The 24,495-nt window shown below is 42.5% G+C and overlaps 1 protein-coding gene, 1 long non-coding RNA gene and 5 other non-coding genes across 11 annotated transcripts; 6 read left to right on the top strand and 1 right to left on the bottom strand.

The window, feature by feature from the left end:
• Positions 1–60: 60 nt before the first annotated feature.
• Positions 61–24,217, top strand: osbpl9 (oxysterol binding protein-like 9). 5 transcript variants are annotated; one of them, XM_003974185.3, is made up of 34 exons: positions 62–481; positions 1,927–1,977; positions 3,383–3,461; positions 7,689–7,765; positions 10,220–10,315; positions 11,059–11,106; positions 11,674–11,703; positions 11,798–11,848; positions 12,301–12,339; positions 15,102–15,195; positions 15,620–15,724; positions 16,228–16,387; positions 16,557–16,669; positions 16,759–16,877; positions 17,235–17,320; positions 17,402–17,579; positions 17,696–17,780; positions 17,936–18,046; positions 18,120–18,183; positions 18,518–18,658; positions 18,740–18,818; positions 18,939–19,030; positions 19,100–19,235; positions 19,348–21,493; positions 21,929–22,005; positions 22,109–22,149; positions 22,317–22,367; positions 22,707–22,753; positions 22,941–22,968; positions 23,153–23,186; positions 23,366–23,404; positions 23,571–23,614; positions 23,862–23,925; positions 24,146–24,217. In XM_003974185.3, the coding sequence occupies exons 1-24, from the start codon at positions 371–373 to the stop codon at positions 19,420–19,422; spliced, it is 2,220 nt and encodes a 739-aa protein (XP_003974234.1). In that variant the 5' UTR covers positions 62–370; the 3' UTR covers positions 19,423–21,493; positions 21,929–22,005; positions 22,109–22,149; positions 22,317–22,367; positions 22,707–22,753; positions 22,941–22,968; positions 23,153–23,186; positions 23,366–23,404; positions 23,571–23,614; positions 23,862–23,925; positions 24,146–24,217. The 5 variants fall into 5 exon arrangements, with proteins under 5 accessions (XP_011613143.1, XP_003974234.1, XP_029684350.1 ...); XM_029828490.1 differs by having other exon boundaries at positions 22,109–22,237; XM_011614841.2 differs by lacking the exon at positions 12,301–12,339 and having other exon boundaries at positions 61–481.
• LOC115247282 (uncharacterized) lies at positions 1,793–3,952 on the bottom strand. The gene is made up of 2 exons (XR_003886338.1): positions 3,473–3,952; positions 1,793–2,008 (listed from the first exon to the last, which is right to left on the bottom strand). It is a non-coding gene; the product is annotated as an uncharacterized lncRNA (long non-coding RNA).
• LOC115247386 (small nucleolar RNA SNORD74) lies at positions 21,757–21,838 on the top strand. The gene has a single exon (XR_003886459.1). It is a non-coding gene; the product is annotated as a small nucleolar RNA SNORD74 (small nucleolar RNA).
• On the top strand, positions 22,185–22,250 carry LOC115247390 (small nucleolar RNA SNORD75). The gene has a single exon (XR_003886463.1). It is a non-coding gene; the product is annotated as a small nucleolar RNA SNORD75 (small nucleolar RNA).
• LOC115247382 (small nucleolar RNA SNORD79) lies at positions 22,794–22,875 on the top strand. The gene has a single exon (XR_003886455.1). It is a non-coding gene; the product is annotated as a small nucleolar RNA SNORD79 (small nucleolar RNA).
• Positions 23,006–23,086, top strand: LOC115247387 (small nucleolar RNA snR60/Z15/Z230/Z193/J17). Its single transcript, XR_003886460.1, has one exon. It is a non-coding gene; the product is annotated as a small nucleolar RNA snR60/Z15/Z230/Z193/J17 (small nucleolar RNA).
• Positions 23,223–23,298, top strand: LOC115247388 (small nucleolar RNA snR60/Z15/Z230/Z193/J17). Its single transcript, XR_003886461.1, has one exon. It is a non-coding gene; the product is annotated as a small nucleolar RNA snR60/Z15/Z230/Z193/J17 (small nucleolar RNA).
• Positions 24,218–24,495: the final 278 nt, after the last annotated feature.

Here is a 24,495-nt window from a genome sequence, read left to right as displayed (position 1 = left end):
CATTAAGCATCTTGTTTCACAAAACACCAGTAATCCATTTAATAGTCGGTGTTACATGACAGGTTTGAAATGAATGCGTGGAAGTTCAGTCTTTGATCGTGAAAGTAAAATTAAAAGTTTTGCTTTGTTATTTGAGCTGTAAAAAAAAACATGCAACAACCACGGTAAAGCTAGGACCTCTTTCTTCTTAAATCCGGTTATTAATGACAACAATAAGGTTAGTGACATGTCTCCGGGTGTTCAGAACTCCATGAAGATCATCGTCTGATCGCTTGATCATCAGGTGGTGGATCCATCCGCGGGTCATCAACGCCTCCTCCCGCGCGTGACGCCTGCTCGCGACTCCTCCCCGCCTCAGACCCACAGAAAGATGGCGTCCATCATGGAGGGGCCGCTTAGCAAGTGGACTAACGTCATGAAGGGCTGGCAGTACCGCTGGTTCGTCCTGGACTACAACGCCGGCTTACTCTCCTACTACACGGTAGGTTCGTCTCCTCGGTTCGTTCCCGCTGGTCCACGGAGGTGAGGAGCGGCACTAGTTGCCGTTGGTTATCCACCAAAGGCCTCCTGTTTGTCAGGAGTTGGGAATCTCAGCTGGCACAAAGAGGCGGGTCTCTTTAAAGACGGACTCCTACGTTGACCAATAGCTGCGCTTGTCACAAACCGACTAGCCAATCAGATTGTAGTTTTATTTCTGCACTTCCGCTACTATGGCTAGTCAGTTAGCAAAGCTACTATCTGAAATTTAAGGGGGGGGGGATTAGTTTATACCATTCGCAGTGTCTACTTTTGAGGTGGACATTATTCAGTATTTACTTTTGCGACTGCAGTTGCCGGCGGTCATAGAAATACATGTTGGTGTGTGATATAAAAGTAGTTAATTAGGCTACCAAGGCACCGTGGCTAACATCAGGTGCTAGCCAATGTGAGGGTAGTTGTAGCTTTATATCAATGCTAGATTTGATAAGCATCAAATTTGTTCGTTTTCCTTTCATTATTCTCTTTCGAGAACATTCGCAACAAGAAACTGAAAGAATTTGTGCGCGCGCGTGTGTGTGTGGGGAATAACTACGCATGACCACTCATCTTTGAAAGTTGACCAAATTGTCAACACACACACCCATTTGTTCAACAATTGACATGGTGCTGGACTTGTTTTTCCTGTTGCATCTGTCTGGATGTGCGGCAGCGTTGTTCCAGTTTTACAACTGGTCCCGTGTGCCAAATACATCGCAGCATGACTAAGGCAATTTGAAACATTGAGTTATATCTGTCACATGCGTGATGCATGCATGTTCGTGTCAGGACAGCGCTCTGTTGACTCGGAGAGGAGAGAGAATTAAACAGGACTAAGAGAAAGGGTCGACAGTCTGTTGGTGTTTGGAGTGAAACCAGTTTAAATGTGTCATCCTCTCCCAGGATTCCTGTGTTCTTTTCTCATATTAACCTCTCCCTCGCCATTAAGTCGACTCCTTTTGTTTTGCATGTAAAGTCGGGATTGAAAATGCAACAAAGGGGGCTTTCTGTTCCAGTGGACGAGGATTAACAAATTCATCATTTTACAAAGGAAGAAAGTCTCATTTATTGATTTAAATTCTAATTTACTAATCTCTGCAAACCTTCCAACGCATGAATTTATTTCTCTAATATCTTAAATTATTTGAGAAAAAATCAAAAATCTGTGGCACATTGCTGTAAGTGTAAAATATGTGTGTGTAGGTGTATATGTGCACACATACACACATATGATTTTTGATCACACGTGGATGGAAAGAGGATTTGACAGAAAATAATCATTCTGAAGAATTTAATGAAACAAAAGTGAAATGGGACATGCATTATTCAGTAGGTATGCCTTGTGCTCATTCAAACTTTATACTCTATTTATTGACTAATATATTTTTTACTTTATTCATTTCTATGCAGTCCAAAGACAAGATGATGCGCGGGTCCAGAAGAGGCTGTGTGCGACTCAGGGTAAGATTCTCCAGCCAGATCTTGCTGGCATCTGTAAAAAATCCATATAATCTTAATATTTGGAGTTTTGTGCTTGTATTATTTTCACGTTTTACACAGCATACCCATATTCAATAAAGTTTGGCACAATAGGCAACATGAGGTACAATAATAATGCACCCATATTCTGACGGCCTATCAGAAACTCAGTGATTTATTGTTTTGCAGAAGCAATTTCTCCATGTAATGTAAATGTTGCCAGTTGTGATGTGCAGACGTGTCCACCTTTATGCCTTTTCTGTGAAAGCAGCCGTGTTTATTTGGTTAGTTTGAATGAGCCACTAGGTGGCAGCACTTCTCCACCTTTCTGCTTTGGTTCTTCACACCATTGTAATAACAGAACTTCACCTGAGATTTACCCCTTTGATCTCAATTAAATAGTTCCTCGGATGAAAAAGTGTCTTTTCCACAGTATTATTAGCACACGTGCTGCCTCCCATTGCCCTGCACACTTTTGAAATTAAACACTAAACTTCCACTGCAGAGGGTCACCTCAGTACCAGTCATAATCTGCTGTTGCCTAATTATATATAAATTCACAGATGAGCAACAAAAGGACAAAATGTTGGTAGTATTATAAGCTTTGCTTTTTTTGCATCAACAATTACACATTAATCCATAAAGATCAAACTAGCTTAGCTCAGATCCCACTAATGAATGGTTAAAGCCAGCTCCCCTCTGTTTAAAATCAAAACACAAAGTGTGCGTCTGTGCACGCGTGCATGGTGATTTATGGCTTTACTGCAGCCATCGACTGCAGTGGCAAAACAACCAAAGTGAGTTAAAGTTGAAGGCAGTCAAGTACAAAAGAATCTTAAATTAATCTACAGAATGAAAGTGAAAACTATTTTCTCCCCAGTATAACACCAGTTCCAGTTTTTAGTTGCAGCTGTACAGGATGGTGGTTTTTTTTTTTTTTGCTTTTTACTTCCAACTGGATCGCCCCATGAGTCACACACCCTGTTTCTGCTGCTTGGAGCTCATGTCCCAACTAAGCAACAGGCCGTTTCTCTGCGGCTCTTTTCCTCCTGTTGGCTGGTAGCTGCTGGTCCCCAGAGTCTGTTTCTCTCCACCCTTCTCCTCCTCCCTCCTCCTTTGCTTTCCCTCCTCCTCCTCTGTTTCCATTGCTCTGCTGTGTTCCAAAACGGTACATTCGGATGAGTATGTGAGAGAGAAAAAAGGTCAGCTTGGGAAAAGGAGAGAGAGTTGTTAAGACTGGCAAAGCTAATTAACTAAAGAGAGCTTGTTGGGACTGAAGGTATGTGTGGAGGGGATAAGGAATGGAAAGAGGAGTGTGACGTGTTTCCCTGACTGACTGCCCCCATGTCTCTCTCACTCCCCCTTCTTTCCACCTCTGCTCACCCAGGGAGCTGTGATCGGCATAGATGACGAGGATGACAGCACATTCACCATCACTGTGGACCAGAAGACTTTCCATTTCCAAGGTGAGACCTACCTTTTCATGTTTATGCTTTATTCCCTCTCTCGTCTTTGCTGGCGTCAGCAGCCTTTTTGGATACACTCGTCTCTGCATCCATCGCCTGTCTCTCCCTGGCTCATTCCCCGCCTTTAAACGACTTGGATTGGTCTATAATACCAGGAAACGCATGCATGGACACAATGTCACGGACAGGAGCTTCTTCCCTGTGGATCCTCTTCAAGCACTGAAGTCGAACTGCTGCTTATTTCTGGAGAAGAGTATGGATCAGGGAATAATTTAACTGCATTCCAGAGAGCAAGCTAAGCATTTTTTTCTTTTGCCCCCTCCCTGGCAATCCTGGCTGTGGCTGAGGAGGAAGATTGTGTGCCTCTGCAGTCGAGCCTTAAGAGCTAAATCCTGCTGCCGCTGCTGGTTGCCCTTTGTGATTGTCCCTTAACGACAGGATTGGCTCCAAACTTCGGCCACGTCTCCTCCTCCCCTCCTGCCAGCCCTTCTGTGTTTATTTAACAAGGATCTGACCGGTCTGGTGTACTGCAGACACCCTTTTTCTTCTCTCCTTTCACCAGGTTTTTAACCCATCCACTTCAGCCTCCCTTCATTTTTGTCTTTCATCACCTGTTTTTATTTTCCTTCTCCTCACTCCTCTCCAACACCAAACACCCCTCAAACCTGTCTCACACCCCGCCGTCCTGTTTTCTCTGTGGGGTCACCCGCCACAGTCCATGGACCGCCTGCCCCTCTCACCTTCCTCATGCCCTCTCCCATGTCTGTATTTCGGAGCTGTATGCTGTGGCTCTACAAGCGGAAGGGTAAGGAGAAAACGTGCAGGTCCCGAGGCGTGCATGCCCATCCTGGATAGAGGATCAAGAAGAGGAGTTGGGTTGTTTATCTTCTGGGATGTGCACTAAGGGTGGGGCAATATGTGCCTTGTGGGTTTGTTATCAGGGTTCAATGACAGTTCAAATCGTTGTGGAATAGATTGTCAAATAGCTGCAGTATGTGAGGAGTAATTGGATGTGTGCTACATCCCGCATGGGTCACTGGTTTCCACAGGCTAGTGGTGATGTTGTCGCAAACACGTTTGTGGGTTTTGTGCTTTTTCCTTTTCGTGCACTTGGTAGTACTTGCATGGAAATGTTAGTCTGTCTTTGCTGGACAGCGTAGCAGCAATGGTGACTGTGGGTTACCAGGAGTCATGAATCATCATCTGTCACTGCAGCAAGAACAAGGTGGGACGAGTGCATTCAAGGGTACCTCAACTGTTAGCTGAGCAAGATGTGCCCAGGAAGTGGAGCAGGATTTGATTTCGCTACGGCTGTAAAATGATCCCGTCAAGGTTCCTTATGCTAGATTCACTGCGGCATTTCAGCGACCGTATAAATAAAGTGCTGATGGAGTGTGTGTGATGCAGAGTACAGCCAAATCTAAGAGGACATGTGAGCCGTTGTAGAAATGATTTTGAGCAGTATAGTTAGCTTATTCTGGAATCGTACTATCTGAGCACGACTTTGTTTCTTACCGGACAGTCCAGCTCACATATGTATGGTTCTTTTTAGCTGGATGACCGCCGCGCTAGCCTAGAGTGCAGCACTGTATCGTCTATTTCGAGAGGCATCCATTATTCATCGGTCCCTCTCCCCCGGTGGTACATCAGAGCTGCCCGAGAGCTTTCTGTTTCTCCACACTCACACTCCTGTTCTTATCAGTCTCCCGTTTTCTCCTCCTTTTACCGTCTGTGCAGAGCTTCAACCCAGCACACAAACCCCTCCGATACACCTTTCTTGTCTCCCTCACCATCTCTTTGAAATACCTTCATTTAGTGAATGTGTCTGCCATTCATGAGATGTTCTCTGGCAAAAAGTAATCCAGTGTTTGTAGCATCTTCCCACTGTTGACTTGAATGTAAACATTTCATTGGCTACACAGGAAAGGAATAAATATTTCAGGGAGGGTGTCTGTGAAATATTGAACAGAGTGAAAACAAAAAAAAAACACTACTGGTTGCAAAGAACTGGAAATAATTTGCTTTTGTGGTTATACTATTGGGACAAATGTTTAGCCCAAAGTGTCAGTGGAGGAATATGGTGCTTTATTACCTCCACCAAGGTTACGCAATAACCAGCTTTTATGTCTGTTCACAAAATAAGTTCTGAACAGCTTTTCATGACTTATTCTGGTTGGTCATGGGCCAAGGAACAGATGATTATTGGTGATGTTCCGGATTCTAGAGGGGCTTTGGCCGTTGATCTTCCAATAAGGATCTTTATGAATGCTTTGATCAAAGCTAAGGGGCATTAAGCATAAAGAAACCCATGTTACATTACCTAATATCACTGCGGCCTCTGTACTGTATGCTGTACTATGCTAGAGATGTAAATCACAGCGTTGGGGATAATGATCTGCTTGATGGCGCTTTTTCTAGTAACTTCTGCTGAAACTCATGCAAATGGAAAGGAAACGTTTAATACAAACAGATAAACACTTCCCGAGATGCAAACATCACTGATTTGACTTGAAGGCTTCAATATGTCATTTTTAATACCACATTATATTTTTTTAACTATGTGCACTCATGAATATTCTAAAATCCTTTGAAAGCTCATTTATAAACAGACCATCAAATTAGAGTTATTTTACATTTGTTTTGACAGAGACTTGTTTTCTTTTTCATTTTGAAGCTCTTCCTGCAATATTAAGTGTGCTTTGCATTTTCTGGCCAAGAGTCTCATCTTACCAGTTGCATCAACAAATGTGCCATCATAAAAGTGTCAGCAGTGTGAAATGGTAGCTGGAGGTTATTGGGTTGGGGACAGCCTCTCCAGCATGTGCTCATTTTTCTAAAAGTTCTGCCCTATTTCCCTGCATCCCATTAGCAGATAGGATACAGGAAAAGGCCTGAGTCAGCAGTTCTTCATGAAACGGGTCTAGTTAAATACGCTTCTATCATGTCTTGTCTGTCTGCGTCCTTAACTTCTTTCAGGCCTGAATTGTGAGACTTTACCTGTTCTGCTTCTTGCACAATATTGTTTGAGCCCGTCAGGTGCTGACGCCTCCCTGAGACCCTGAAATCATGCAGGCTGCTGTCGGGGTCATGCAGGAGTCGGCTTTACCTTCGCATGTTCACAGTGGCTGGATTTGTCTTGGCCCTCTGAATTCTCTCCCGTGTCGTCGATGGAACCAAAGGGGATTAGCCGCAGTAAACCGTTGTCCTAGAGAGTCTGTTTGGCTGAGAGGACAATTAGGTGCTGTCTGAGTGGATTGGCCTAAGCCCCGGCTTCCACCTAATGTCTTTAAAAGCTTTTATGCTGCCTCACCGGTCAGTTTCTGTACGATTGCAGCCGTTCACCTGAGGCACCGTCCTGCTCAATGAAGCAGCAGTGGCTTTTAAATGACAAGCAAACACCAAGTCATATTATAAATTAGCTTATGAATTAAAATATTAATACAATTACAATACAAACAGTATGATGATAAGATGCTAAATACCTGTCCAAATTTCTAAATGAAGCTTTACTGCAATGTTTAATATCCTGTTTGTGGTCACTGGCACAGGTAGTTTTTGTTTGATAGATAGTGCTGCCCTTCCTCTCACCTCTTCACACACTTTGTTTCTATGCAAACGATAAAGGGAACATGTAAAATTGTTACCATCGTGCTACTGATCATTTATTCACCCATTAATATTCTGTCATCTGTTAAGAGCTCCACATGAATTGACCAGTTAGGCAGGTTAAATTTGGTTATATTTACACAAAAAACTTTCAGTGTAAAGAGAAGAAACCATTGTTGTATTTATATAGCAAATGTAAAGGTCTGTTTAACAAAAACACAGAAAAATAAGAGTGAAACTCTGAAGCTCCTGGCTCTTAACTGGGTGAAGAACTGTTGGTTTCCCCATGACATTAACCTTTTGTTGGTTTTATTGGCTAAAGTTGCCAGGCAACCACCATGCATACTGTCATGTCACTGTGAGCTGTCACCAAATGTCCTATCATATAGTTTCTGTAGTAACACAATCTTCTTGACTTTGAAAATGTAGACTTTTGTTTTTTTTTTTGTTTTTTTTGAGTTTCTGAGACATCATGTCATCCTTGTCTTTCAATAATATGGCTGAGTAAGAAAATAAGAACATTTTGTGTCCCTGCATCTCCAGTTCTCAACAAATGTGCATTAACTACATAATTTGTGTGTAAATCATGGCTGATTGGGTGTGTCTGTGTTTCACCCTCAGCCCGAGATGCAGATGAACGGGAGAAGTGGATCCACGCCTTAGAGGGAACTATTCTACGTCACACCCTGCAGCTCCGGGTACTGAACAGCACACTTGTTTCAATTTGTGCGTATGTGAGTCTGTTTGTTGTTGAGATAAAGGGGACACAGGCAAATGTGGTAATTAAAGACCCTCATGGACATTATTTTCAACTTTATCTAATCTGAAGATTTTTTCTCCTGCCCATTTTTTTTATATATATATATATATATATATATACACACACACCAATCTTATCTCTAATCCGAATGATTCTTTGCACCAAAATGTCTCACACTTATCTCGTTTTAAGGGTTCTGCTTTCCCTTTTCTCAGTGGAAAAATCCTCCCTTTATGCTAACAGTGCGTGCACGCTCAGTGTACACACACATAATGTAGCGTTACTGCCCTACTGACATGGCACCATGTGACCCGGCTGAACCAATGAAAGAGGGGTTTGGGTGATCAACCTAACGTCTGCGTCTGCTGGCTCAGCCAACCGGAGTGTTGCTTTGTGCTACTCCCAGTCAGCATTGGCTTCTGCTCTTGTTTTCATCTCTGCCTGTGCAAGAGGAAGTGTGCCCTTCCTGCCTGGGGAGGGTTCTGGATTAACTCTGCTTTCATACCAGACATTCAGCCGATAACTACCGATCACAGATGTAGTGAAGCCTGGTTTGCTGGAAGACCGATTTCTAAGGGAGAGGGAGAAAGAAGAAGGTCCACTGAATGGTTCAAAGCTGTTTTTGTTGGTGATAAGACGGGTGCAAACAGAGTAGCATGGACATGTAGAGGATTTAACGAAGCATGTTCAATGGAGGAAGGAATCCAGTAAGTAACACAGACGCATCACTGCACTGCAGCAAGAAGTTTAGTGGCTGCAGCGACTAACGGGACAGCATTTTAAAGTGGGTCACACTTTGTGACAGGCATATAGTCTCCAGAAAAGGGGGTGAGGGTAAGTAGCACAGTCTGGGGTGGGTTGGTGGATGCAACTGTGTGCTGAAACTTTGAAGGCCACTTTATTCTTACTCTTAAACTCAAGGTAGGATGCAGTGTTTAGTTTGGTTTCCTGAGAACATATAAAAAGCAAAAATGCCCAAATCTACAAATATAATAGAAAAATAAAGGATAATCTAAAAATTCCATTCAAGATATCCAAAACGGAGCAGGTAAGCTCTTCACTGCGGTCCTGACTGCATCTACAACCTAATCCAAGGAGCTCTGTGGTTTTAACGTACTCTCCTATTATGTATTTTGAGCGAAGTGTTTGTGGTGAAACACATCGGCAGGATAAAGGTGATTGTCTTGTTCTCTTGGCTTGTACTAACGGAAAATGTTTGTTTCATAAATGTCAGTCGTCCTGTCTAAGCTCATGTGGAAATTTCTAACCTCAAATAGTCTGACCTAAATGAAACATCTGTGATGCGATCCTCAACATTATTAATGCAGGTATAGGAATAAGGATATTATTATAAGATCATGAAATGAACTGTGGCCCACACGCTGGAACGTGTCTGGCCTTGCATGAATGTGGTTTTGTTGGTCAAAATGTAAGCAGCTCTATTCTAGAGAAACTGAGAACATTTTCCAGGATCTTCTGAGTTGCAGCTCACCATCACTGACTCATACAGTATATAAATATACAGTATAGCTATTTTTCAAAATGTCTGTTCTACCTCCTGCACTGCCAGTTCTCTTTATCCTGTCTTGAATGGACCTTGGTCTTTAAGCATCCGTCCAGCACTCTGGAGTCTTTAAAAGTGCTGACTTCATTCAGACTTTGCTCTCTTTAAAACTAAAATGTCTTCAGTTTTAGCAACTTTTACGAGTGTCAGCTGCTTTAGACAGTATTGGTGCATTTGGTACTCTTCTTCATGTTGTCCTTCAGATCAACACACTCCAGGACAATGGAACGCAGCAAACCCAAAGAAGAGGTAGAACCCAAAACAATCAGTGACAGATTTTATTTTTTTAAGTACATTTTATACTGTTGGTCATCTCTTTAGTTTGGTTTAATGTACACAGGTGTATTATACTTGGTTTTGCTCATGACAGGCTCCAACATGTGCAGTCAGTGTGTGTGTATATAACAGTCTAATCTTGGCATATGTTTCCTTCATTTCTGTTGTGTTTTTTCTACGTCACAGCTTGTTTAACTGTTTTTCTTTAAGCCCAGACAGACCTTGGCTCAGTCCAGTTGTGACTTCCTCATTAACACTTTAATGTTCCGTATAGTCTGTAATGAATGAGTAGAACTGCTCCTCAGCCCGTTTACACACGAGTTCCATTCTAGCCTCAAGTTCTTTCTTGTTTGAGATTCTGCTGAACTCTGCAGCATCTCTCCACATTAAGACCATTAGAGGAGCTTATTCAGCCATGTATTGACAGGTTTAATAATGACGTAATCCTGGGTATATTGCGGGTGTCGGGAAGTTTATTTTCAGATCTTCGAATTATTTTGCTTTTGGCTGCAGCCGCTTGATTTTGTGTGCTGTGCTTTTGTCTGTCATCAGGAAGCTGAGACAAGGTTTGTTCCCAGTGTTCAAGACTTTGATAAGAAGCTATCTGAAGCTGACGCCTACCTACAGATTCTGATTGACCAGTTGAAGGTAGTGACGCACCACTGAAACCATCTTTTTTTGATGAGTGCTTCCCATTTCTTTGCTGTAATGGTACATCCCTAAAATGGTATCAACTGTTTGAGCAGCACAGTGCAGGCAAAGGAGGTTTTAAATGGTTAATCATCAATCCTGCTGCGCTGCACAACAACCAGCCGCTCAGTCAACCGTCGGCAAGCACAGGGGATGGCCAATAATGGGCAAACCCGTTACCTCGGTGATTACACAGAAAATAAACACTGAACCTGTCAGATATTCCACCCCCATGTCCCTGGAGTGGGCTAACTTGGACCCTCTGGCTGTTAGCTCATCAATATTTAAGCTCTAATGTGATTGTGCGTTCTCTTACCTGCTCCCAGACTGGAACCATATCAGTAGTCCAGACTCTAAACCTTTTCATGTGTCCACACTTGGTGCTTTCCTACATGACCTGTTTGTAAAGTCCTGACTTGTGGAATCTCACTTGTCCATCAGGAAAAGCTGGATTATCCTTTCTATCCTTTCTGAATCCAAAAAAAGTATTTCCAATATACAGTATGATTATATTGTATAAAATAAGCCAGTGACGCAAATTATTATATGTAGTCTGGTCCTTTTCTCATTTCTTTCCAGAAATTGGTTTGACTACTTAAAGAACAACATTACAAAAGCAGAAAACGTTTAAAAAGAAACCATGTTGTAATTATGGTCAGTTGACTAATTTTTATCTTTTGCCATCTTTCACCCGCTAACAGCTGTTTGATGAGAAGATCAAGGATTGCAAAGAGGATGAATCACGCAGAGTGAGTACCAGCACTCCGCTTTTATATGGTAGCGTTTTGTCGGGCTGTTCCTGGTGTTAGACGGCAGAACAGGCCGGCTGACAGATAGGAAAGAGGGATCGCTGCCATGTTGGCCAAGGCTCCGGACTTGTTTGCTGATCGATCCGAATCATGTAGCGTATTCATCCAAAAGGTTGTTTTTCAGTGTGTTGTGAGATGAAAAAGCCTTCTCACCCTGTCAGATGGTATCCTGCCTTAAATTGAAAAAGAATTGTGGCCCCATTATAATATTTTATATTTGCTGTGAAGCAGATTAAATGGATCTGACTCTAAATTAGGAGCCTGGAGGTATTGGTCTAAGATTCGGTCTCAGGGCGTCTAGATTTTTTTCTGTTTATGATTCACTTCCTCCCTCTGATTAAAATTGACCTTTGTCCTTGTTGACTTATTTTGAGCGACTTAAGTGTGCGATAAATGTTCTTTGGCTCTAATGGGTGAGTTAGGCAGTATCACATTGCATGTCCTGGACCTCTTACTTAAAACTTTATATCAAATTTTACAGGCTGGTTGTGTTTTTGTTTGTTACAGAAAATTGAAAACCTGAAAGAGACGACTTGTGTAAGTCAGAACTTGGCTCATTTTCCTTCCTGCCTTCTTGAGCGTTCAGATCATTTCCTACTTACTGAATTCTTCTGCTGCCTCTTTGTTTCAGAGCATGGTAGAGTCCATCAAGCACTGTATTGTACTGCTGCAGATCGCAAAGGTAACCTGATTATTGGCTTCATCTCAACGGTGTACTCTGCACCTTCTCTGTAATCATGATTCCGGTGTGATCCTACAGTGTTAGCAGCCGTATGTCTGTGGGGCAGTTTCCCTGCTGTCGGGGTTGGATGATGTTGTGGTGTAGCTCGGCACTCGTTTCATCACATGTTCCTTATCCCTCTAAAACCAAATGAAGCAATCACATCTGCTTCATGTGATTATTGACTTGTGAATAGGATGGTCTCGCAACTGTGAAGCCATTGTACTCAACTTCCACATTGATTCTGACAATAATCGAGCTTCTGCAATGTGATGAAAGGACTGCTGAATGCTAGCTGTTGCTGAATTTTACAAAGATTAATGTGGGGATGGAGGACACGGATGCTCAGGCTACTTTATGAAGTGACTCCTCCCACACAAGGTAGTCTAACAGTGTCTTCTCAAAATTTTAAGGACCAAAGTAATGAACAGCAGCACGCAAACGGACTTATAGTAAGTTTGACTTCGTCGTCACCCAGAACAAAAATAAAAAATTAAACTTAAACTAGCTAACGTTTTTCTTTTTCCTTTCTGACTTTCACTGTCAATAAAATGGGATAAATCTTTGCTCTGCAGTGCATGCCATCTTATTTTGGAGTTGGCTTTGTCTTCCTCTCTTCTGATTAAACTCAAAATCTTCATGATTCAATCTGAGATTCAAGTATAGCGGTGGCGGTGAACTATCCTCTTCTTTCCTAAAATTCAAAATCATGTCTGTTCTCAACAAAAGAAAATGTATCCCATGGGAGAATATACCGAACAGAAATATAAACGCAAAACCTTTTTGCTCCCTGTTTTTCATGAGCTGAACTCAAAGACCCAAGCCTTCGGTGTATAAAAAAGGGGTTTTTCTTTTTTTTTCCTCCAAAGATTGTTCACAAACCTGCCTAAATCCGTGTTGGTGAGCATGGGATTATCCATCCACCTCACAGATGTGGCAAATCCAGATGCTGGATAGACAGCATGATTATTGAACAGGTGAACCTCAGGCTGCCACCATGAAGGGCCTCTAAAATGTGCAGTTCTACTGTATTGGGGTGAGAAACAGTCAGTCTCAAACCTCCTTGGCTTAGAGTTGGTCAGGTTGATTGTGGCCTGTGGAACGCTGGTCGTCTCCCCTTCAAAGGCTGTGAAACCTTGCTGGATATTGACAGAAACTTGTATACACCTATCCTGATCTTTCAGTTCAGCTTACGACACATGGGAGGAAAAAACAAAGGTTTGGGGTTTTATATTTTAGTTCAGTTCGTGTGTCTATTGACTTTACATGGGGGCGTGCGTGTCTGCTTACCGGTACATGTGGGAGATTGTTGATTATCACTATCACTATTTTTGTGCACATTATCTGTGTATTGAGTGATTAGCACCAGAACCATTCAGAGCTCATTTTACTTGCACATATATCCGTCTGCATGTTTTAAAGCAGCAGTTGGTCTAAAGTCTAATTTATTAACTTAGCTGCTTTGGAACTATAATTAACAATTCTTCTCTAAAAATGAGAGACACCAAGTCTAAATTTTATAAATTCATGCCCGGAACATCTTTCATAAACCAATATTACTGGGGGTCTGAATTATAAAAATGACTGCTACAAAAGTGCTATAAAATTGTCCTGTACGTAATGTAAGTGATTTGCAGTTAATGGAATCATTTGTAAAGAGCCTTCAGTTTGGTCATCCTCTCCGCATTACTCCGCTTGTCTGCCCTAATCTGGCTGTAATTATGCGCCATATTATGTGATATTAATAGCACAGCATAAGCTCTCTCCATACGTCTAACTGCTTAAGTATTACATGCAGTAAGATTGGTACTAAAACTATGCTTCTGTAGAAGATTTAAGCTTAGACAGCAGCGCTGCAGACCTTCGTTTAAAATAGTTGAAACACAAGCAGCTTGTTTGATTGACCTTTGCGAGCTCTGCGCCCGCAGTGGGAATTGCCTAAGTGCAGCTATCGTTTACGGGAACACACCTGTGTTCAGCAGTTGTCTGTCAACCTAATCTATGGTATTTTAACGATGGCGTTTTGCCCTTCTGGTATATTATTGAAGGAACACTGTGCGGATTGATCCGCTCACAGTGCCTACTGCTGTTTTTAGCCACTCTTGTATTTGCTTCAACTTCTGCTCTCAAGGTTCCATAATGACGCATCAGTATTTGTGCGATGTGATATAATTGGTAGACCTTGCCTTGCTTATTTATATAAGCAACTACATCGCCTTGACAAAAATGGAGTGACGCAGAGAGGATGCAGTGGAAGCTAGAGGACACCAATAACGTGTTACAAAATCAAATGTTACGGCTCTACATGCTGCCTTGTCTTGCGACTCTGGTTAGCTGCCTGTTTTCTCCCATGCAGCCTTTTGTCAGACGTGTTCTGACTCATCCTGATTGTTCTGGTTGATCTCGAGGGTGTTATTCTCAACGTGCCTGTTCGAGGGGTAAAAAGATGTTCCATAAACATGCTGTAGGCCACGTTTGAGTAATAGGTTATTATCCAACACAGTGACTGGATGTAATTTCAGGGGCACAGAGGCCCTGAGGAGGTATGCTGATGGAGAATAAAAGGTCGATACGGTTTGGCCTGAGCCAATGTTTGTCATCGGTGTTCCTGTCTGTTGAGTCACCGCTGCCTGTGACCACATTAACCCGTCTAACGGGCCGATGATATGTGCGTGCACGCTTGGTCATTTGGATATCGGAAGCCGCACATGAATGTTTTTTAAAGAGAGGCAGATTTCCCACAGCAGGGAAATCGGGAGTCAGACGGTGGACACCTCAGATTGAATCTGCAGCTTCTGAGCTCAGGAGGTGCGCTTGATTATTGTGTCAAGTTACTGCTGGCACTTGGATTTCAAGGAGCGCTCTTAGTCTCATTTCATTGGATTAATGCAACCTGAAAACGTCAAACTTCCCAGGAAATGGCGTGAATTACTATTGATGTTTGAGGCTGGGAGGTGCATCTTGTATTCCCTATTGTGGACTAGATAAACCCTTAGACTGATGTATGCCCAGGCTGTGTGGTTTATGTCTAACACAATCTTTGGGTTCTCTTGCCGCAATAACGGTTCCACATGTTCGCAAAGCATATTATTAATTTAGCAATTAATTGGCTAAATCAATGAAATTACATTATTAATCTTTTTTTTTTTTTTTTTTAAACAAGGGTGTTGCGCAACAGTGACCTGTTTTGATGTCATGTTTCTGCCTGCTGTAGAGCACCATCAACCCAGTGGATGGGATCTACCAGCCCCCTCTGGACACACCTGAAGACAACACCACGATGCCAACACAGACCACATTACCTACAGGTTTGAATGCTTTACCTTCTCCTCTTTCCTGTGGAAGGTTACACGTGATCACCTGGTCCACAGGAGGTCATATCTCACCCTGCTCTCCTTCAGCTGATGAAACTATCATATGGATTCACTGCTGACAAATGCACTGGATATTGACTTACTATAATTATCCCTGCAGTATCAAAGCATTTGCAGCCTCTCCAGACTTTTTAAAGTTTGACTGTCCAGACAAGATTTCGATTTACTTGCTTTTGAATTATTATTTTTTTCTTTAATTATTATTATTGTCACTGGAGCACAGTTCAGTCCTTGAGTGTTCAATTGACCTCTCAGTTAATTTGTCTTGGCCTCTTGCATCTCAGGCCACCATGCTGCTTTAATATTTTTTGGAATAATTAACACTTTGGTAGGAATTGAACTCTTATTTCTTATTTAGACTCATCTCAAGTTTGCAAATCAGACCAGCGACCCTCCACCTTACCTGTTGGTCCAGTTGTCACAGTGATGGGAAGCTTGCAGACCCCAACTCCCAACAGCACAGGTGAGAATTCAGCAAGTAAACTAGAAGTAAATTCTTTTATTTACCAAACTCCTGCATTGTACTAACACCAACTCATGGTTTCATTTATAGATTGTATTGCTTGAAATTAATGTTCCTGTATGTCTGGAGCTTGATTTGGATCTTTAATTTACCTTAAGTGCACACTAAATCTATTTCTTTGTTGTGCTTTGCTTTGAAATTATTTGAATTTGAAGTTTACCTGAAAAATAGGCAATGTAGAAAACAAATGGAAGGCAGAGGTTAATGCTTTCTTGTGTTTTGTGCTGACAGCAGCAGTATTAAAATGCTGTGTTGTGCACTATGGTGGAACACTGCATCCCCTGTCGATTTGCTCTGCAGTGGAAGCATTATATTAGAGACGGGCTTAGTGCTACTTGAAATATGTCAGTTCGGCTGTGTTCGCTGCATCACTGAAGAATCCTGCAGATGCTGCAAGGCTGTACTGATGGGATACTCTCATCATTCATCTGTATTCCTGTCAGGGAGTGGTCCATCGGGCCCGAGCAGCGGTGTCACCTCCCCGGCTCTCATCCCCATCCCGTCACACTCCGTGCCGGACTTCTCCTATTCTTCCAGCGAGGATGAGTTCTATGATGCAGATGAGTTCTACCAGAGCAGTACCTCCCCTAAACACTGCATTGAGTGAGTGTCCGTTCCCCCTCCTCCGCTCTGTTATAAGCAGTGCATAAATCAAATTCAGCTGGAAGCAAATAAAGTTTAGTACCAAGTCTGCTCATGAATTTCAACTCGTTGGCTATCTGCCTTATGTCTGCTTCCTGGTGCATTTCAACTCTCCCCATCTCCTCTTCAGTCCCTTAGGGCCTTCAGCCGCCTCACCCCTAAATAATGAACAAACGGCTTTGAAACGACCAAACACCACAGAGTCTCTCGACTCATCCATGTCCAACGGCACCACGGATGCAGGTAGAAAAGTAGAGCATGCAAATCTTTCCCCCCCACACTGAAACCTACGCTGCTGCAGCCATTTGACACTATTCTGGTGCTGATTTCAGAGCTGTTTGATAGCCACGATGACCGGGATGATGACCCCGAGGGCGAGTCGGTGGAGGAGCACAAGAGCGTCATCATGCATCTGCTGTCGCAAGTTCGTCTGGGTATGGACCTCACAAAGGTAAACGCCACTGAGAGCGCAACCATCTTGTAATTCCAATGGCAAAATAAGATTAGAATTAAAAATTGTATCGTTCTCCATATTTACACTGCTATAATGGGTACGTTTAAGGAAAAAAAGATTTTGTCAAAGTTCAGTAATCTTACTACAAGAGACTATAGCACAACAGGTTATTTTCTTTAGAAAAAGTAAGATCAGTAAAATCCAAACTTTTCATGAAGCGGAGTAAATCGGTACTCACCTCCGGTCTGTTTTCCCCTTAGCTTCGTCCATAATTTATCTTCTCTACTTTTAACTTTGTCTATGGTTTCCCTCAGGTGCAGTTTTTCATTCTCGCCCCTTCGTTGTGTCTCATAGGTAGTCCTGCCCACCTTCATCCTAGAAAGGAGGTCTTTGTTAGAAATGTATGCAGATTTCTTTGCACATCCTGACCTATTTGTGAGGTAATCTCATCTGTGCCACAGTCAGATATTCCAACATGCTCTCAACAAACGCTGAAATGAATCTGTCATGTCGGCCACTAGTATCGCAGACCAGCCGGAGCCCCGGGAACGCATGGTTCAAGTGGTGAGGTGGTACCTTTCAGCTTTCCACGCAGGGAGGAAAGGTTCAGTGGCAAAGAAACCGTACAACCCAATCCTGGGGGAGGTGTTCTACTGCCACTGGGATTTTCCCAATGACACGGAGACGCCCCCACATGCGGTGAGAGCATTTTCAGTGTTTTGTGCCAAAACACACTCACACTTGTGTTAAGCCTTGACACACACTACATGCATAATTGTAATTTGTAACCCATCTTCTATGTGTTTGTCTTTCAGGAGACTGTATCAGAAGGTCCAGTTCCGCTGTGTTCAGCCAACAGTGTGAGCTTCGTGGCAGAGCAGGTCTCTCACCACCCACCCAGTAAGTATTGGATCATTCTGGGATGGTGTGTGGTGGAAGCATTCACACTTGGGTTAAATTCGCCTTCAGTCTCAATCAGGATGAAGAGTTTAACTGTCTTTTTAAATGCTGCCTTCTTGCCTGAAATGTGCGTATTTCCTGTGTTCTGTCTGCAGTTTCTGCATTCTATGCAGAGTGTTTAAGTAAAAAGATCCAGTTCAACGCTCATATATGGACCAAGTCAAAGTTCCTGGGCATGTCTATAGGAGTCCACAACATTGGTCAAGGTATTCAGATCACAGCATCATGCACGTCAACACACTTCAGTCAAAATGACATAATAAAGCCATGATTTTTCAGGATGTGTCTCATGTCTGGAGCATGATGAGCATTACATCGTCACCTTCCCTAATGGATATGGCAGGTTGGTCTTACTGTTTGTCTCATTGCTAATAACTTATGTAATGTTTCTGCTGTTCAGTTATGGTATGGAGAGAATGTCAGAGGGGGAAGATGGATGGAGAGGGGTATAAAGAGAGGATAACTGAGAGTGAGAATGTGGAGAGAGCAACATATAGGGGAAGAGAGGGAAGTTTCCAGGATTTTATTGATAATTTTCTTTATATTAAGCAAACATACAGAGAATCAGAGAGAGATGGGAAATGCTAGAGAGACTGACCAGTTTGGTGGTTTATCTCACTGATTGGTGATAATAGATTTGTGATGAGCTTCACTTTTCCTACCCTGATTTTGTCCAGGTCAATTCTGACGGTGCCGTGGGTGGAGCTGGGCGGAGAGTGCAACATCTCCTGCTCTAAATCAGGCTACAGTGCCAACATTGTGTTCCACACCAAACCCTTCTATGGTGGGAAGAAGCACAGGGTCACAGCTGAGATTTTGTAAGAAGAGTGTTGTGACGTGCCTGAAAGACTTAATCTTTTTACTAATGTTTTAATGAAAATGAGCCCCTTTTTTTGCAGTCCACCAAATGACAAGAAGTCTTTCTGTTCCATTGAGGGAGAATGGAATGGAGTGATGTATGCAAAGGGGGCCACTGGAGTGAGTTTTATTACATTTTCCTACTCTTGTTTCTCTGATACTCTTTCAAGTTGATAAGTAATTATTAAATTTGGGGTTTTTCCACATTTTAGATGACTTAACAAAAATAATGTTTTTCAGGAGAACACTGTGTTCATAGACACTAAAAGAATAGGCATCATCAAGAAAAAAGTCCGAAAGCTGGAAGACCAACTCGATTATGAATCCCGACGGTGAGACAACTTCCAGTTTGCAGAACACAGCTGCTGACGCGGTCTGACTTCCCTCTGGTGACGGTGCAGGTTGTGGAGAGACGTGACGATGAACCTGAAGCTGAAGGACATTGATGCAGCGACGGAAGCCAAGCACCGCCTGGAGGAGAAGCAGAGGGCTGAAGCCAGAGAGAGGAAGGAGAAGGAGCAGCAGTGGGAGACCAGGGTGAGCAGCAGCCTTTTATCAACACACTCCCTATTGCCCTGATATTTACCATCAAGAGTGCTTCCTTTAAGATTTCATATGACTACAATTGCTACTGCTTGTGTTTTTGCAGCTTTTCCATGAAGATGGGGAGTGCTGGGTGTACGATGAGCCTCTATTAAAGCGGTTAGCCTCTCAGAGGCAATGAGAAGGCTCCACAAACTCTTACACACACATCCACACAGACACACATGCGCGCATAAGGAAATGCACACACAAGAGTCTTCATAAGAACTCTTTTGCAAGAATTTTCCAAGCCTTTGGAATGACTTCTGATCGAATATGCACACGGCTTTGCATCCGACTGTAAAATACCAATAAGGAAATGAATGAAATCGAGTAGAAAAGCATCTAGGATACAACACTGAAGGGTTTGGTTAAGCTCCTCTCATTGGTTCGGCGATATCGCTTCCACCACCGTATCCTCCTGACCTCCAACATCAGGCAAGGCAGCGCCGATTTGGACTCTCGGCTCAGCCCGTCATCACAGCGGCCACGCCCGTTATCGGAGCCGCCTCGCAAGGTGTGCACAACTTGTTCAGAGGGGCTTGTGGACGATGGCGTCACTTCAAATTCAACGTCGCGCTCCATCTCAGGGAATCTGGTGGCTGAAGAAAGGATGCTGCTGCCCCCCTCCCAGACTGACAGCCTTATGACAGTGGATCGGAAGAATCTTTAGAGCAGATGTTTCTCTGCTTGCCTGCAACTAGTTGCATCTCTTTATACATAGATATACATATGATGGATATATAAATATATATTCCTTTTTTATTTTCACTGCTTCTTTTTCTTAATTTCTGGCGATAGTTCAGACTGTTTGATGATTCGCTGTTGTTATCTTTCAGAATCATTCCATATTACCGTGTTGGTTTTTTTTCTGCATACAGTAAACCACATATTTTATCATTCAAGCTACTTCCTGTCTGTCGCCATCCAGAGTCTTTCATCGGCCGACTGGGCTCATGTCAGGAGCTGCAATAAGATGTTGAATATATGCAATATAGCGATCTTTCATTGGTGTTTGGAGAAGAATCGTATCTTCTGGCACATGTTTGGAGGAAAGGGTGAAGGAACTTTGATCCAGGAAGGATGGATTGTTTACATGTCTTTGTCAGTTCCTGCCAAAATATATAAACATCAGTGACTCGGTGGATGTTAAAATGATGAAAATGAGTGAGGACAGGCTTGTGAAATATTGTTTCCGAGTATTGTCGGGGTCCAGGGTCAACCTTTGAGGAGTCTACTTCATGCAACATTTTCACTGAGGGCAACATTTATCCTCACGCTAAACTATTTGGGTTTGTGGGCTTTTTTTTTTTTTTTACTTCATTCTCTTTACAGCTACATAGTTTAGGGGATAAATGCCTTTTTATTGAAGTCAACAAAATGCAGGAATAAACCGTTTTCACCTGCCAGCACTTGGAATATGACTCAATGCTGTCAGGGATCACATGAGCCTTTGTGTTTTTGGGCTTGACTTTCAGTATGGTCAAGCAGCTCTCTTCTAGTGTGTTTAAATGAATCTGATGATAATCGGTAAAGGCGTTTCACAACACAAGGTAAAGTAATCTGCTCTTTTAAATCTTACTCAATGTCTTAAAGTAAGAAAATTGAAATTCAGATGCTGATTTTGGTATTACTTTAATATGCTCTTTCATACATCCTTGTACAATATGTTAAGTTGTGGCCTTTGCATACATTTCATTACCATAAAAGCTGATCACCCTGTTTTTATTTAATTTTGATCATAATGATTGTATTGTGTTCCTATTGATGCATATTAAATTGCCATGAATTTGCTCCTGTGAGGTTTGGTAATTATAGGGGAGACAGTTAAGCTTGTAATGGATCCATCGTCATGCCTCATGCATTAGGGAGGGAATATTTAGAAAATAAGATGTTTTGCATTTTACTGCCGAGCTCAAAGTGTTTAATGAAAACTAGGACAAAGGACAAGTTTCTGAATGACAAATTTGCATTAGAAATAATGCAAAAATCGTTTTATACCACTGAACACACGTCCATATTGCAAACAGATTTTTTTGTTTGTTTATTTAGTTTCCTGTTATGTGCGTGAAGTCTTCAAGTGTAGTTTTCCACAAAGCCGGAAGTGCGTCACCTCGCGGGGGCAGTCCTCCGTCTTTTCCCATCAGCCTTTGCGAGTCCAGTATAAAAGCGCACTGCACCCTCAGTCAGTCCTCACTCTGCTGGTCCTCACGGTTAGTATGTTGTATTGTCTCTGTTTCAGTTTTATTCAGAGGCCTTTCTTTTTAAACTGAAATGTAATTAAGATAGTTTGTCGTTTTAGCGGCAATCTGGCCTGTTTTATTGAAAGCGGCATGTTTTTTGACCAGCAAGAACTGTTTTGGACCAAAGGCCACCACGTGTTAATGCAGGCATGCTAATTAGCGCTAGTGCTAAATCTGCTGTACTAAACTGTACTTTTGAACATTTAATATTATTATTCGCAAAAAGACGCTCTCCCATGCGCACATGATGAAATAAGTGTTGGTAGGGACATCTGAGTTAAGGTGAAGAAATGCCAACTCTTCTGACTTCATGGGACGGCAACTAGTTTCTTGTCATGTTAGCTTTGTGCAAGCTGTAGTGATGTGAATTATTGGGAGAGCTGATCGTTCTTTGCGTGCTTCTAGCAAGAAGTTTTTGGGAAGAAAATACCGATACATTTCGTTGGCATGCTCGATCGCTACAAAATGGAGTCTGTCGTGAGGTGAGGAATAATAAAAATTCACTTGCACCATTCAGTTAAGGGGCATTTCTGTAACCGGGAAAGCTAGTAGCTTCATGTGAGTTTGACAATTCGATCTTTTTAGGTTCACACCAGGAAGATCTCTGGGCCTGAGCCGCGACACTTGTGAGTCACGTGACTTTAATCACTTCTAATCCAGAAGTCTGTGATGATAGAGATAAGAGTAGTGGACAGAAGAGATTTCTGAACAAAAGTATGCTGAGACTCGTTGAGGAACAAGAGCACCAATTTTTGCATGTGCCCAGTATGTTTACGCATATAAATGTTTACAGGTGTCTTCCAAATGGAGAATGGTGTCGATGGTTAAGCAGCAGACTAACAAGGTGAGATGGAGTTCCCATCAGAACAGTTCTGCTGGATTGACGATGCTTCTCCGTGTGCTTGTGATATGCATATTAACTCTATATTCAAAACACTTTGGTTGCGTGAGGGGGGGGGGGGGGAACTTAAAGGGTGTGTTGCCGTCAGTTGCACCCAGAGAAGCACCAGTCTGGTCCTGAACATGCGCCTGTCCATGTGCTGCTGTGATGACATCATATTTGCTACTCTTGACAAAATGAATGACGAGACATCTCCCACCTTATGGAAACTGAGCCACACAAGGTCCTGTTTTTGTAGCAGACATGAAACTTGGGAGTTTTGACGTTTTACTCTCCTTGCAGATGCCCCCGATGAGCTTTAAATCTGCTAAATTGAACGTGGAGTTCAGGTATTTGTCATTTTGTGTATAAATATTTTTTCTTAAGCCAAGCTGTTAATGATGATCTTGTTTTAAAAACAATGGGAATCTCTCTGAATAAGAGTGAAAGATGACTTTCAACTGACACAGTACAGATCAACAATGTGTTGTACTTGTTGGAAAAGGAGCCATACTCATGTTGAATGTCTCCTTCCAGGTGTTCGGACACTCCTGCTTCACCTGGCGTAAGTAAAGTCTGCGATTCTGCAGCTTTTATGATGCTGGATACGGTGATGATTGCATAGTTCAGCAGAGTTGACTGTGAAGAATATGCATGTCTTTCGCTCCTAGCTGATGTGTCCACATCCACAAATGGACACTGGAGCAAAAATTAAAGTAGTTGTTCATATTATTTTTTTTCATTTTCAGAAATGGGAGTGGGGAGTGCTTAAGGCATGTGAAGGTGAGTTGAAGAACTGATAATCAATGTTTTAATAGTCTGATGCAATGATGAGCCCATAGTTCAGCAGAGAAATCATGAAGAATAATTCTTTCGCTCCTATCTGATGTGTCACACTTCAACTTTATGAAGGTGCCATGTGTCATTTTGAAAGCTTGTAGTAATTCATTCTATTCCCACAGGTGCCTGATCTCCCGGTGTCTGTCTTCACCGCCACAATGGTGAGTATCGTGTCAGAAAAATAAAAAATTGATGTGCTCGGATGGGATGAGTTTGAATCAGGTCGCCGATCCCGTTGAGGAAAATTAATTAATTCTGATCTGAGCACCATATTTACCTTCAGAAGACGCCTTACAATGGGATGTTGACGTTAACCCTCCATTACAGGACTCTGGCTCGTGTCCCGGGTGCTCATGTCTGCATTGGTAAAGGTGAGTGTGAACGCACATGGTGACGTTTCAGACCTAGATGGGCAGAGTTGAAGTGTAGGTTTCTGAGCTTGAATCCGAACTCTGCGTCATCCTGGTCCGAGTGGCTGTTGCACCGACCTGTGTGATGACAAATGTACAGCCTGACACTTGAACGTGGAGTCGTTATTAGCTCTAACTGACCTGGTCGGTTCAGGTGTTGGCCAGAGTCGTCATGATGGTTTTAAATGTAACGTGATTTCCTCTTCAGGATTCAGCGTCACTCCTGTCGGAAACGGAGCTGGTGGCCTATGAAGCTCGTCAATGTTGCAAAGGTAAACGTCTCGAACTGGTCTAATTGCTATTGAATTGTGGCGTTGGGTGGAGACCACTCTTCCTGTGATGAACATATTCTGCCAGATGACTTCTGATTATAACTCAATACCGTTCCATTATTTCTGAGGTTGAGTGGTCAAACCTGCTTGCAGGAAATGTGTTTGAACTTGATGAATATCCATATCTGCTTCTTTCTAATGTGTTTCTTTATTTCAACAGATGCATCAGGACAACTGAAGACAAGTGCTGCTGACTTTTGCAGTTTGTCAATAAAACTCTGGAGAAAAATGTCATTTGTAGATTTCTTTCTTCAGCGGGGGGATGGGAATGTTCAAGAATGAGTTGTCATTCAACACAACCAGTACCTATAGTTGCTTAAGCATCTGAGGGTTCAAGTGGTGTCAAGAGTTCCGTTGGATTACGTTTTAAGGATAAAAAAAACTTGCACGTTACAGCGGTAGCCTGTGGTGTACAATACAGAAAAGTACTAGTACAGTATATACAGAAATTAAAATCATGTAGAGGAGTGTCTAAAAATGATGGTGCAAATAAGACATTCCAGAGGTAGG

This window comes from Takifugu rubripes, chromosome 20 (genome assembly GCF_901000725.2).
Source record: "Takifugu rubripes chromosome 20, fTakRub1.2, whole genome shotgun sequence".
Taxonomy (NCBI): Eukaryota; Metazoa; Chordata; class Actinopteri; order Tetraodontiformes; family Tetraodontidae; genus Takifugu; species Takifugu rubripes.
Note: the sequence above shows the minus strand (reverse complement) of the source record. Positions and strands in the feature narration are given on the sequence as shown.

Bases quoted from the DNA above. Each gene is read 5' to 3' on its own strand.
- osbpl9 (XM_003974185.3), top strand. From the start codon at position 371: ATGGCGTCCATCATGGAGGGGCCGCTTAGCAAGTGGACTAACGTCATG. The intron at 15,725-16,227 runs GTGAGAATTCAG...TATTCCTGTCAG, and splicing joins CCCAACTCCCAACAGCACAG to GGAGTGGTCCATCGGGCCCG. The intron at 16,388-16,556 runs GTGAGTGTCCGT...TCTCCTCTTCAG, and splicing joins TCCCCTAAACACTGCATTGA to TCCCTTAGGGCCTTCAGCCG.